The 13,665-nt window shown below is 41.5% G+C and overlaps 1 protein-coding gene across 1 annotated transcript in view; it reads left to right on the plus strand.

Moving 5' to 3' along the window:
* Nucleotides 1-10,439, plus strand: part of LOC142255296 (5-hydroxytryptamine receptor 3A-like) — a 96,445-nt gene extending 86,006 nt beyond the window's left edge. The window contains exons 6-9 of the mRNA XM_075326832.1: nt 29-159; nt 3,362-3,569; nt 6,476-6,682; nt 9,618-10,439. Of these exons, the coding sequence (XP_075182947.1) occupies nt 29-159; nt 3,362-3,569; nt 6,476-6,682; nt 9,618-9,895 (824 nt within the window). The 3' untranslated portion in view covers nt 9,896-10,439. The remainder of the gene's footprint in view (nt 1-28; nt 160-3,361; nt 3,570-6,475; nt 6,683-9,617) is intronic.
* The last annotated feature ends 3,226 nt before the right edge of the window (nt 10,440-13,665 follow it).

The raw sequence follows: 13,665 nt of genomic DNA on the forward strand, positions 1-13,665 counted from the left end.
CTCACTAACATCTTGTTTTATTTTGTAGGAATAGACTTCACCTCTAAACATAATTCCTCTTATTTATATGACCAAACGAAGGGTGTTCTTTTCAACATTGGAGAATGGAATCTTACAAATTTGACTGTAGAACAGATCCAAAATGGAGTTCGTTATCAGGTGAGCGATCAATAAGCAGTTTATGAATTTAATCTGCCATGTAGCTCAGGACATGTATGATGCTATATCTCTTCAGCCCAGAGAATTTACAATAGGTTCCAGAAATAAAATGTCAGAACAAAAGAAGAAATATTCTGGAAAAGACGTTGTAATTGGCACTGTTGTTAGTTGTTAGTACCATCTTTTAGGGGTACTTTGCACACTACGGTATCGCAGGTGTGATGTCTGTGGGGTCAAATCGAAAGTGACGCACATCCGGCGTCGCTGTCGATATCGTAGTGTGTAAATCCTTTATGATACGATTAACGAGCGCAAAAGCGTCGTAATCGTATCGTCGGTGTAGTGTCCGACATTTCTATAATGTAGCTGCAGGGACAGGTACGATGTTGTTCCTCGTTCCTGCGGCAGCACACATCGCTGTGTGTGAAGCTGCAGGAGCGAGGAACATCTCCTACCTGCGTCACCGCGGCTCACGCCGGCTATGTGGAAGGAAGGAGGTGGGCGGGATGTTTACGTCCCGCTCATCTCCGCCCCTCCGCTTCTATTGGCCACCTGCCATGTGACGTCGCTGTGACGCCACACAACCCGCCCCCTTAGGAAGGTGGCGGTTTGCCGGCCAGAGCGACGTCGCAGGGCAGGTAAGTGCATGTGAAGCGGCCATAGCGATAATGTTCGCTACGGCAGCAATCACAAGATATCACTGCTGTGACAGGGGAGGGGACTATCGCGCCCGGCATCGCAAGCATCGGCTTGCGATGTCGCAATGTGCAAAGTACCCCTTAGGGCTCATGCAGACGTCAGTTTTTTGTGTACGAGTGGAATGATCGACACTAGAGATGAGCGAACTTTCGAAAAGAAAAGCCAATCTCAACTTTGGCCCTAACCTTGCCCATTCGAGTTCGTGTTCTCAAAAATCGTCAAATTTCAGCATTGTTCATAAACTGCTCTCGCGTTTAGACTTTTACAGAATCTATCCACTTCAGGCCCCATCAAAGCCATGTCAAGTATTGTCATGGCTGTGATTGGCCAGGGAAATCACAGTAAAATAAAAGGAAGCAAAACGGTTAAAGCAGGATATTTTTACCAGTCTCTGCACAGCTGTAACACTAGTTTCAGGTCCGTTTATTATCCCTCATTCATATTCACTGCTTCCCCCGCCCACCATCTATGACAGACTGTGATTGGCTGAAGTTAGACTTCCGGAGAGACTGCATCTCTGATTGGTTGAGTGAAGTGTAAAAATAAATAAATAAAATGGTGCACGGTCTCTGGCATATTGATAACTCATTGCAGATAAAGCTGACGGCTACAGGCTGCAGCCCCAGCTGTGCATGTTTTCTTGGCTGTGTATCCAAATATGAGGCACCTCACTCAGCTTTTTTTAAATTATTTAATAATTTTAAAAAACGGCGTGATGTCCCCCGCAATTTTGATACTCGGCCAAGATAAAGCCAACAGCTGGGGGCTGGTATTGTTAGGCGGCGGAGGTCCATTGTTATTTGCCCCCCCAGCCTAATAATTGTAGCTCATAGCCACCCAGAATTGTTGCATCCATTAGATATGACTATTCCCGCGCTTTACCAGGCTCATCTCGATTGCCCTGCTGCGGTGGCAGTCATGGTAAACAAGGATTTACCGACAGCTGTGATTTTTCAGCTGTCATCAAGCCCTGAATTAGTAATGGGGAGGGGTCTATGAGACACCCCCATTACTAATCCTGTAAGTCAAAAGAAATAAACACAAAACAAAAAGAAAAATCCTTTATTTAAAAAACAAACAAAAAAACACACCCTCTTTCACCACTTTATAAACCTCCATAACACCCCTGCAGGTAGACACAAGATCCCACAACGATCGCGGGTCTGCTACATCTGAGGTTGCAGTGTGTGGTCACATTAGAAAATGTGACCACTCGCTGCGGCTGTTGGAGAATGTGTCACAGCTGTGACAGTAACATTACTGAGTTCACCTGATGTCACAGCTGGAGGTTCCCACGGTACCCGGTACCCCAGCTGTGACCTCAGGGGAACGGACCTCTGGTGAACTCATTGAACTCAGTGACCTCACCTGACGTGAAGTCATTGAACTCAATGCCGGATTACCAGATTAGGCAGTTGGGCACATTGAATATTTGGTTCTAGACATTCCTGCACCAAATCTACATTTCCTGACAGAAACTGTGTTAAAACGATTTTGACAAAAACTGTTTTCGTGCGTTGTTTTGACAAAAGATGCAGATTGGATGCTGAAATTTATGCAACAAATTTCTGCACCAAATTTGTGAAAATAAGTCATGCGGTTGTGATGTGGTATTGATGCGATTTTATTTTTTTCTCTTGCCAGGAGATGCAGATTTCATGCAAGAATTTGGTGTATAAATTTAAGCTCCAAATCTCAATCTCTTGGCAAAAAGCAGATGCCACTTGAAAAACGTTTTATTTTTGATTGCCTCCAAAAACTCAACGTGCACATAGCCTAAAGGCCCCGTTACACGCTACAATATATCGTGCGATCGCATGAGCGATCGCACCCGCCCCGTCGTTTGTGCGTCACGTCCAAATCGTTGCCAGTGTCGCTCAAAGGCGGTAACCCCCGTCACACGTACTTACCTCCCGAACGACCTCGCCGTGGGCGGCGAACATACTCTTCCTGAAGGGGGAGGGACGTTCGGCGTCACAGCGACGTGACACAGCGGCCGCCCAACAGAAGCGGAGGGGCGGAAATGAGTGGCTGGAACATCCCGCCCACCTCCTTCCTTCCTCGTTGCCGGCAGGACGCAGGTAAGCTGTGTTTGTCGTTCCCGGGGTGTCACATAGAGTGATGTGTGCTGCCTCAGGAACTACGACAAATCTGCATCCAGGAATGTGACTGATATTATGAAAATGAGCGACGTGTCAACGAGCAACGATAAGGTGAGTATTTTTGCTCGTTAACAGTCGCTCGTAGCTGGCACACGCTACAATATCTCTAACGATGCCGGATGTGCGTCACGGAATCCGTGACCCCGACGACATATCGCCCGATATATCGTAGCGTGTAACGCCGCCTTTAGGGTGTGCACATTTGGTGAGGGTAAACTGACGATTTTTACACCAGAATCTTAGCTCGTCTGATACCTTTAATGTTATTTGGAATAATTAAATTTTCCATGACATATTTACACATTTTCTATGTACTCATACCTTTTTATGTTATTTTCTAGATTACTATTACAAGGAATGCCTCACTTCAAATCATTGCCTTTATCATCCCAATTTGCTTCCTGGTTTTCCTGGATATAATTGGCATGTTTATACATTTGCAGGAGATGGATAGACTTATGTTCAAAATCACAGTTGTACTTGGTTTTGCTTTGCTCCTTGTGGTTCTGAACCAAATTCTCGCTACATCTGAGAACCCTCCATTGTTGAGTATGTTATTTACCTGCTCCTATATTCATTTTTACTGTGCAATAACTTATATAGATATTGATAAAATAGAAAATTACTGGATAGGATTCTCAACAGTATCTTAGTTTAGTTTTAGTGGGCGAACAAGTTTAATTTGTTCTATAAACGAGCTCTTAACTCAATTTTCTTTTATGTCAAAATACATTTTCCCATTAAAATTAATTGAAATGCTAATAATCTGTTCCAACCTCTACTTATGGGACCCTCATCCTGGTATATGGCCCCCATCCTGGCACTGTATATATGATCCCCCAACCTGGTACATGGCCTCATGCTGGTGCTGTATATATGATCCCCCAACCTGGTACATGTCCTCATCCTTGTACTGTATATATGATCCCCCAACCTGGTACATGGCCCTCATCCTGGTATTGTATATATTTTCCCCTTTCTGGTACATGAGCCCCCATCCTGGTTCATTGACCAAATGCCATACCCTTAAAAAAACTATTATACTCACCCTCCCTGTGGTCCCCCGCAGCGTGACATCCTCATCTCATGCAGGCAGCTGATGTTGTGTGGGAGCACACCGCTACATGCTGATCAGCTGACACATTCCCACATGTCGTCAACGTCAGCTGCCTGCATGAGACGAGGACTCAGCACTGCTGGGGACCAAAGGGAGGGTGAGTGAAAGTCTTTTTAAAGTGTGCAGCATGATGCAGACAGCTGATCAGGTTGTGAACACAGCTCCCACATGCCTTCAGCTGCCGGGGTTCTGTTCTCGCTGCTCTCCACACCCAGGATGATAGCCAGGGGAGCAGGGAATATTCAGTTTCTTAATGAGTGGGCATACATGATTACACAGAAGCTGCTTGTAACTCAGATTTGTTCTTGTATCTTGAAGAAAAAAAAAGATACAGAGCAACGGCTCGTATTTTGAAAAATTTGTAAGTTGGTGCACTCGTTAGACAAGGTATTTTTGTACTGCCAAGAATTGGACATAATTTGACACAATCCACCCAAAATGGGCCTGTCAAAATTGTTGGGACGTTTCCAAAATTTTGGGTAAATAGTTTTTTTTCAACATGTGATACTCATTCAAGCTCACCTGTGGCAAATAACAGGTGTGGGCAATATGAAAATCACACTTAAAACCAGATTAAAAGGGAGAAGTTGACTCAATCTTTGCATTGTGTGTTTGTGTGTGCCACACTAAGCATGGAGAGCAGAAAAAGAATAAGAGATCTGTCTGTGGACTTGAGAACCAACATTGTTAAAAAATATCAACAATTTCAAGGTTACAAGTACATCTCCAGAGATCTTGATGTTCCTTCGTCCATGGTGCACAACATAATCAAGAAGTTTAAAACCCATTGCACTGTAGCTAATCTCCCTGGATGTTGATGGCAGAGAACAACTGATGAAAAGTTGCAACACAGGATAGTCTGGATGGTGGATAAGCAGCACCAATCAAGTTCCCAAAAAAATTCAAGCTGTTCTGCAGGCTCCGGGTGCATCAGTGTCAAAGTGAAATATCCAGTGACATTTGAATGAAATGAAACGCTATGGAGGAGACCCAGGAGGACTCCACTGCTGACAAAGAGACATAAAAAAGATAGACTGCGGTTTTACAAAATGTACATGAGTAACCAAAATCCATCTGGGAAAGTGTCTTGTGGATAGATAAAACCAAGATAGAGCTTTCTGATAAAACACATCAATCTACTGTTCACAGGAAATGGAATGAGGCCTACAAAGAAAAGAACACAGCACCTACAGTTAAATATGGTGGAGGTTCAAAGATGTTTTGGGGTTTGTTTTTCCGCCTCTGGCACTGGGAGCCTTGACTATGTGCAGGGCATCATGAAATCTGTAGATTACCAAAGAATTTTGGGTGGCAGTGTAGCACCCAGTGTCAGAAATCTGGGTTTGCATCCTAAGTCATGGGTCTTTCAGCAGGCCAATGACCCCAAACATACGTGAAGAAGCCCCCAGAAATGGATGCAATCAAATCGCTGGAGAGTTCTGAAGTGGCAGCAATGAGTCCAGATCTAAATCCCATTGACACCTGTGGAGAGATCTGAAAATTGCTGCTGGGAGAAGAAAAGAGAAGACGCCTTCAGATATCAGAGACCCAGTGCAGTTTATAAAGAAGAGTCTGAAATTCCAGTTGAGAAGAGGAAGACGTTTGTTGATGGTTTTAAGAAGCGATTGATTGCAGGTATTTATTCCAAACGGTGGGCAACCAAATATTAAGTTGAAGGTGCCAATAATTATGTCCCACCAATTTTTTTTTTGTTGTTTTGTGAAATTATGTCCAATTTACTTTTTTTTTAATTTTTTTTTGTGCTGTTCCGGTACACATAAAGGCAATACACATGTGTAATTTCAATAATTTACTGGGAGAAATACTTCACTTTCTGGAACAATTTCAAGGGTGTCAACACTTTTGGTCATGACTATATGAGGCTGATGATTTTAGTTTAATATTTCAAAAAAAACTGACCCGCACATCCTACAAGTGTGAATAGGTGCCAGCTGAAAAAAACATAGCAAATACAAGATGCATACAGCTGCACACTAAATGCCAACAATGTATATGGGAACTCTGGAACTGCATTACTGCTATATGAAAAAATGAGATTTTTAGTTTATGAATTGGCCAATGCATGTAAGTCCGGAAACCAACGGAAAGGTAACTCTCAATAATCCGGGTACCTAACTAAAATGCCACTATCTAGGTTAAAACCATCCGTGTCTGGGCAGCTAGACTAAAAAAATCTAACTTGAAATGTCACTATTTGGCCTAACCTCCATGTCTGGGCAGCTAGAACTCCTGGTATAAGGATTATGAACACAGCCTGGTTTATAGGGCGGAGTAATGTGTAATACTTACCTGTTTTGTTCTTATATTTATCTCTTAGGCTCATTTTGCTGTTCCTGTATGGCCATTATGGTGGCTAGCATTATTGGTTCCATCTCAACTGCCTACATGTTGAATTTGTCCGAAACAGACTCAGAAGTTCCACGATGGATAAAATTCTTGGTTATAAAATGTCTTGCACGCGTTCTCTTGTTTAAAATAAAGCATTCTGAATGTAACTCACTAACTGATCCAGTAACAGAAAATGGTAAGTGCTAATTGGGCAATTTGGGTCTCTACCCACATGCAGTCAGCCATAAACAGATAACTTCTGGGGACGGGTGGGTGAGGTTTTCCATTTTTGTTTTGTACACACTACATTCGATCATGCTGTTGTTACCGCCGAGTGTGAGCCGTTCAAACACTGCAAGTGGTTCAGTCAAAAAAATGTTCAAACACCAAGAGCAAAACAGTAACAATGCAGTGACATGACAAAATCTGTATAACTAATCATATGCTAAATAGCTGCAAGTCAAACTTATGTATGAGATAGCTAAGATGATTGTCAATAAAATGAAGGTTGTTTCACGCTCAAAGCTGTAGTAGATGGTGAGATATGGAGACTGGAAGTCAAAAGTTCAAAACATTGTTACCCTTTTGCTCATCACTGTACGTCAGTCATATAGTTCCAGAGGTAGCATGCTAGGTTGTATATAGGCATATCCCAAAATCATTAATGTAGGCAGTTTGGCTTAGAAGCTACATAGAAAGTAGTGTGTAATACAAAGTATATAACAAAAAACCACAAGAGTTGCCATAGGGTTAGAAGGCATGCGGTAAAGCATATGACTCTAATGAAACATTAATACATTTAGTCAAACATGATGTTAGTTGAACATAATGATCATTAGAATTAGATAACATGTACAAAGTATATAAGAATAAACCAGCAAGTGTTGTCATGGGGTTGAAAGGCATGTAGTAAACCATATGACTCATTAGAATTGGATGACATATAATACAACCAGGAGGCAGCCAAGGAGAGTTTTCATAGAGATGTTAAACATATAAAGTACCATGAATTAACACAAAAACGGTCTCTTTATAGGAGGACACTCCCATTTCATAATAATAGCAATATTCTGAAAATATATCTGTTTATAGCATTTTTTCAAAAAGGAGCACAGATGTCCCAAGTAATAAATAATCTTGATTAAATATATTAAAAACTCGACACACAATAAAAGGGATGTATACAGCAAAAACACACGATATAGCAGCAAACAATACATTGCACATAAATACCAAAATTGGTTTAAAGTGACAAGTACTGTGCAAAAATCCGCAACACTAACTCCTCTTTAATTAAATATAAATAGGGCTATTTATTCAATTTAATTATGATACACACAATAAATGACCTAATGCCCATTATAACACAAAGTAGCAAAAGAGGGGTTAGTTGATGCTAAATCAATTGCTGATTATAAATTAACTATTCAGTCACTAATCCTCATTGTGCCTAATGTCCCAGTTGTGAGTGGGGGGTGGATCAGTAATAGGATTACGTCCTTTTAAGGGTGCTAAGCCATACAGGACTTTATGTCTAGTACAATTAGATGCAGATCCACCAGCCGCTGCTGACAGCTCCCACCGGTAGGAGACTAAATAATGCCAGCCAGGTGCCGAATGGACCAATTGTCCCACCAATTCATCCAACCACTCACAGTATGTTACCTGGGTTATTCAAACAAAAATCATGCTGCTATCCGCTTACCCCGACGTACGTTTCGCCAGATTGCTTCAACGGGAGGCATCTCACTACATCTTAACTTTATCACTGATATAGAAAAGTAATATTTATATATAATTACCTCCCGTTGAAGCGATCTGGCAAAACGTACGTCGGGGTAAGCGGATAGCAGCATGATTTTTGTTTGAATAACCCAGGTAACATACTGTGAGTGGTTGGATGAATTGGTGGGACAATTAGTCCACTCGGCACCTGGCTGGCATTATTTAGTCTCCTACCAGTGGGAGCTGTCAGCAGCGGCCGGTGGATCTGCATCTAATTGTACTAGACATATAGTCCTGTATGATTTAGCGCCCTTAAAAGGACGTAATCCTATTACCGATCCACCCCCCACTCACAACTGGGACATTAGGCACAATGAGGATTAGTGACTGAATAGTTAATAATCAGCAATTGATTTAGCATCAACTAACCCCTCTTTTGCTACTTTGTGTTATAATGGGCATTAGGTCATTTATTGTGTGTATCATAATTAAATTGAATAAATAGCCCTATTTATATTTAATTAAAGAGGAGTTAGTGTTGCGGATTTTTGCACAGTACTTGTCACTTTAAACCAATTTTGGTATTTATGTGCAATATATTGTTTGCTGCTATATCGTGTGTTTTTGCTGTATACATCTCTTTTATTGTGTGTCGAGTTTTTAATATATTTAATAAAGATTATTTATTACTTGGGACATCTGTGCTCCTTTTTGAAAAAATGCTATAAACAGATATTTTTTCAGAATATTGCTATATAAAGTACCATGTATTCATGCCAGGAAGGGTTATCAGAGGGTTTTTAATCATGCAAATCAGAGAAAGTTTTCTATAATGTTACCAAAAGGGTTGTCATGGTTATCACAGCTACATAGACCCAATATACTGACCCATAGATGTCATTAGACATGCGCTGACCACCAGACCAACACTGCCCAGTGCCCCAACGCGCGTTTCGCTCACTAATCCTTACCAAGGGGTTGTGACTCAAAGGGTAACCTAGAGACACGCCTAAGAGGATCCTGTGAGTGCTATAAAAAATGGCACAAAACAAAAGTTCCATATCTCTGGAACCACATAGAGGATTTAAAATAAGAAAAAGTCTGAACACTCAGGGGAGCAGTAAGAATATATTAAGATTAAATTCTGGACACTTATGACCTGGTGAAAGCTTCTTTTTAAGGACCTGTACATACTTTGATACAGGTTTTGCAGTTTACAGTCTCCCTTTAAAAGCTAAATATTCAGAACTGACTCAAAGCTACATGACAGTCTAAATCTTGACAGGTGTCTCGATCTTATTGATACTTCTGGCTAAAATCTTACGACAGTTGCATATTAGTCAAAATTCCAGCCATGTCCTACATTTCCTTATCTTATTTCACGCACTTTCTTGCTTTTGTCTTAGATAATTTTGGCTCCGCACAAATCAGCATGAATATGCATGCGACAAGGACTGATTTAACCAAAGATGTTGACAACACCTTGGAGATCCAGTTATTGAAGATGTTACTGAAAGAAGTGGAGATTATTCACCAGAAGTTGATTCACTCCGAACACAAAGATCATAACAGATCAGACTGGCAGACTGTGGCTCTGGTGATCGATCGGCTCTTTTTAATTTTGTACCTTATCTCTATATTCATTTTATTTGTTGTTGTATTTACGCTTTGGCACAATAATTGAGAGGTCCCAAGAAAATAAAACATCAATAGTCATGTTGACGCTGTCTTCCCGATGAGCTCTGCCAAAAGGTATGTTAGGGCTCCCAGTGACTATAATCAGTTCTGGGAAACCGCAATCAATTCTATTGGAAAATCCTAGGTCTAACAAAGGCCACCAAGTCTGTCCAGACATATTGTCTGTTAGATGTGACCTAGTAGCTGTACATAATAAATGTTAGTATTTGTTTAAAGAAGAAAATGATGTCATCTATCATGATATAATATTTACTGTGTATAAATCTCATGTTTGATCCCACTTCACCTAACGCTATTCAGCATATCGTCCATAATATATTTGCGTGCGGATATACAGTATTGTGTGTGTGTGTGTGTATACATATATATTAATATATATATATACATACGTGTGTGTATGTATATATACTGTATATATATATATATATATATATATATATAAAATCTACTGTATATATACTGTATATATTTCAAGCCCCTAATACAGATACTCACTTTCAGCTCCAGAGCCTTTCCAGAGATATCTCCCAAGGCACGTGTGACATTATGTGAGCATGGGGGAACACTATTCTCCTTAAGGAGACTTTGCAAGCCAGTCTGGCTGCCAAGTAAGGGGACTTATAGCTGCCACGCCCCTCTAAGTCCCCTTATTTGGCAGCCAGACTGGCTTACAAAGTCTCCTTAAGGAGAATAGTGTTCCCCCGTGGTCCCCACATAGCTTTCTCATGAGCCAGATCAGACACCCCCATACTTTGCACTGACGAGGGGCAAGCACCCCGAAACACCGTGTCTGCAAATTGGGATTCTGATCTGGCTTATATATCCTGAGTCATATTGCAAAGGATTGTTAAAAATCCACTTGTGACTTTTAGGATCGCTACTTCCAATAGGTGGCGCTGTGCTAGAGTTTGTCTCCTTTACTGGAGAGACAATTTGATTATGTGATCATGTAACGTGACATAGGTCGGTGGCCGTGGGCTAGGTACTTGCCTCTTACACCCCAGCACGTTACATGAAGGTCAGGGTTCTGGTTGGGTGTGTGTACTTGAGCTATATGGGTGCTATGCCCTTGCAGGCTGCTTGAAAGCAGTGACTTCAGCTCGCCAGGACTTTATGTTGGACAGTTCAACGAGAAAGACCAACACATAAAAACAAACTCTTTACTGAACGATAACTTGGTAGGGATTATGTACAGTAGATGCAGAGCTTCACACACGTTTCATTTACAACAAGGATCATTTTCATACAGTTTCTTTGCTTCTTCACACGCAATCTCTTTACTTCTTCAAGTCTACTGGTCACTACCTCAATGAATCTCCGTTACATCACTGCAACCCAGCTCAGTATTACAGTCCAGTTAGTGATAGTCCTATTCTCAACCCCTGAATTTACATCTTTTCCTTTTTATAGGAGTTAGTTTGCCAATGTGGCCAGACTTAGCTTCTCTACTTCTGGCGTTTTGGAAACTCCCACCCGAGGCACTTTATTTGTCTCACATTCTGTTCCATCTGGGCCCATTACCTCTCTGATTTACAAACAGTGGCCATACAGCTGGGCATCCTTTTTCAGGACCCGTCTCTATTCAATCACTCTGTCCTTCAGTCAGTTCTCCCTCTTTACTCCGGATCATGCTATCCACTTCCCTGGTCTCTTCTCATGTTAGAGACACCCAAGTCAAGTGGCTCTGCCCGCTAGTCAGACCTTAGTCCCTCCCTACTGCACACTGGACCTTTTCTGATCTCCTAAAAAGAAACTGTCTCTATCCCCACATACTAGCCCCTCCCATTCTGGGCAAGTCACAAACATTAACTCTAACTCTCCCGACTGTCAACAAAACGCCATCTGTTACTATGCATATCACAATAAACATTTCATCTGTCCATCTATTATCTCTCTATCTATCTATCCCTCTATCTATCTATCTATCCCTCTATCTATCTATCTATCTATCCCTCTATCTATCTATCTATCTATTATCTCTCTATCTATCTATCTCTCTATCTATCTATCTATCTATCTATCTATCTACATATATACACCAATGTTTAGGCAAAATTGTTATTTATTATATTTCAATACAATATTATACAATACAATATATCACCTAAAACTGAATTTGGTATTCAAGATGTCTTCTGATTTATATAGGGGTAACCTTGGAATCACAGGTTTTAATCTCAATTTTATACAACCCAAAAACCTATATGTTGTTCATTCAGATATTGGAACACTCCTTGTTACATTCATCTTTAGTTTTTATTTTTGCTAATTTTATGTTGTTGTCATTTGTTCCTCTGTTTTTCTGTACATATTTGACATTTGTATGCATTATGTAATGATCTTGATGTGTTTATTCCTCTCTCCTTTTATTCTGGACAGATTCCTCTTTTCTATTTCTTTCTTTCCCATTGTATTTTCATTACAATATTTTTTTAATTCTGTATTTAAAAGTGCAATAAAGAATAAACATTTTATATTGTGTTTTCAGCAAAATCACCAGAATACATGTGCATTTTTATATTTACACGATGCATTTTGTACCAGATATACAGCATCCACTCTGTCGTCTACCAAATCTTCCCATCACAATGATGAACAAAGCATATTTTAAATCTCAGATGCTGTAACTCCTCTTTTCTGCATTAATTTTTGGTTCATGAATTGTAGCAGTGTGATTCAATCTTTCAATGGGTCCATTTACATCTTTAGGTAAAGTGCATACATGAGTGCCAATCTCCTTTAGGCCCCCTTCACACATCTGTGCAAAAAATGAACATTTTGCACAGCCAGTGGTATAGGTATCCATGTGTGTGTTCCTGGTGCTGTTCGTATGCTATCTGTGTGTCATCCGGATAGCACATGGACAGCATGAACTTGTATACTTACCTGCCTCCAGCGCTTCTGTCTCCGGTGCCACTGATGCTTCTGGGTCCACAGTCGGTGTTGCCGGCAGAAAGCAGACATGTCGCCATGTGGAGCAAAAGTAAGTAAAATGGGAGTAAGAGCATTGCAATTGCTCTGCTAACAAATGTGGATAGGGAAATTACTTAAAGGGGTTCTGTCCCCATAACAGTAATGGTTAAATAGGAAGTAAATTAGTAAAATAAATATGGTAGAGTTCTCCCACAGAGACTGATTTCAGAGTTCCCCCATAGAACCAAAATTGTAAGAGTGCCACCATAGAGCTAGTTTTCACAGTTTCCTCACAGAGCCAAAATTTCAGCTCCAGTAGCATAAACTACAGCTGCTGCAATTAAAAAAACTTGAGTTGGATTTGAGATAGAGCTAGTGTGCCGCCCCGCGCTCGAACGCAGGCGAGCCGCTCGGATCTGAGCTCGTTGGTGGGTGGCTCGAGCGCCTCCGGATCTGAGGTCACTTCGCTCTGAAAGGGATGCTGGCGCTTTTGGTGGGGGTTAGGTAGGTGCACGGCCGGAGCCGCGCTTGAGTTTGTGACGCCACCCACGGGATGTGGTGAAGATAGACACCACCGCTGCAGTTACGGGGCACCTGGGGAAGATGTTATGCAGCAAGTTGTTTACCCCTCCGTGGGCAGGGATGGTGGCCCCGGGGCCCGTTGGGGGGTAGCTGGATGGTGCATGGCGATGCGCGTAGCCAGCCGGAGGGCACACACAAGTCTCTGGTAAACCAAGATGGTGGTCTCTGCCTTTCTCCTGCACCGTGTTGTGTAGCTGTAGACTGCCTGCCCTTCAGCGACGGGAGTCCACTCCCCGGCTTTGTGTATGTCGGGAGAGCCCG

This window comes from Anomaloglossus baeobatrachus, chromosome 10, assembly GCF_048569485.1.
Source record: "Anomaloglossus baeobatrachus isolate aAnoBae1 chromosome 10, aAnoBae1.hap1, whole genome shotgun sequence".
Classification (NCBI taxonomy): domain Eukaryota; kingdom Metazoa; phylum Chordata; class Amphibia; order Anura; family Aromobatidae; genus Anomaloglossus; species Anomaloglossus baeobatrachus.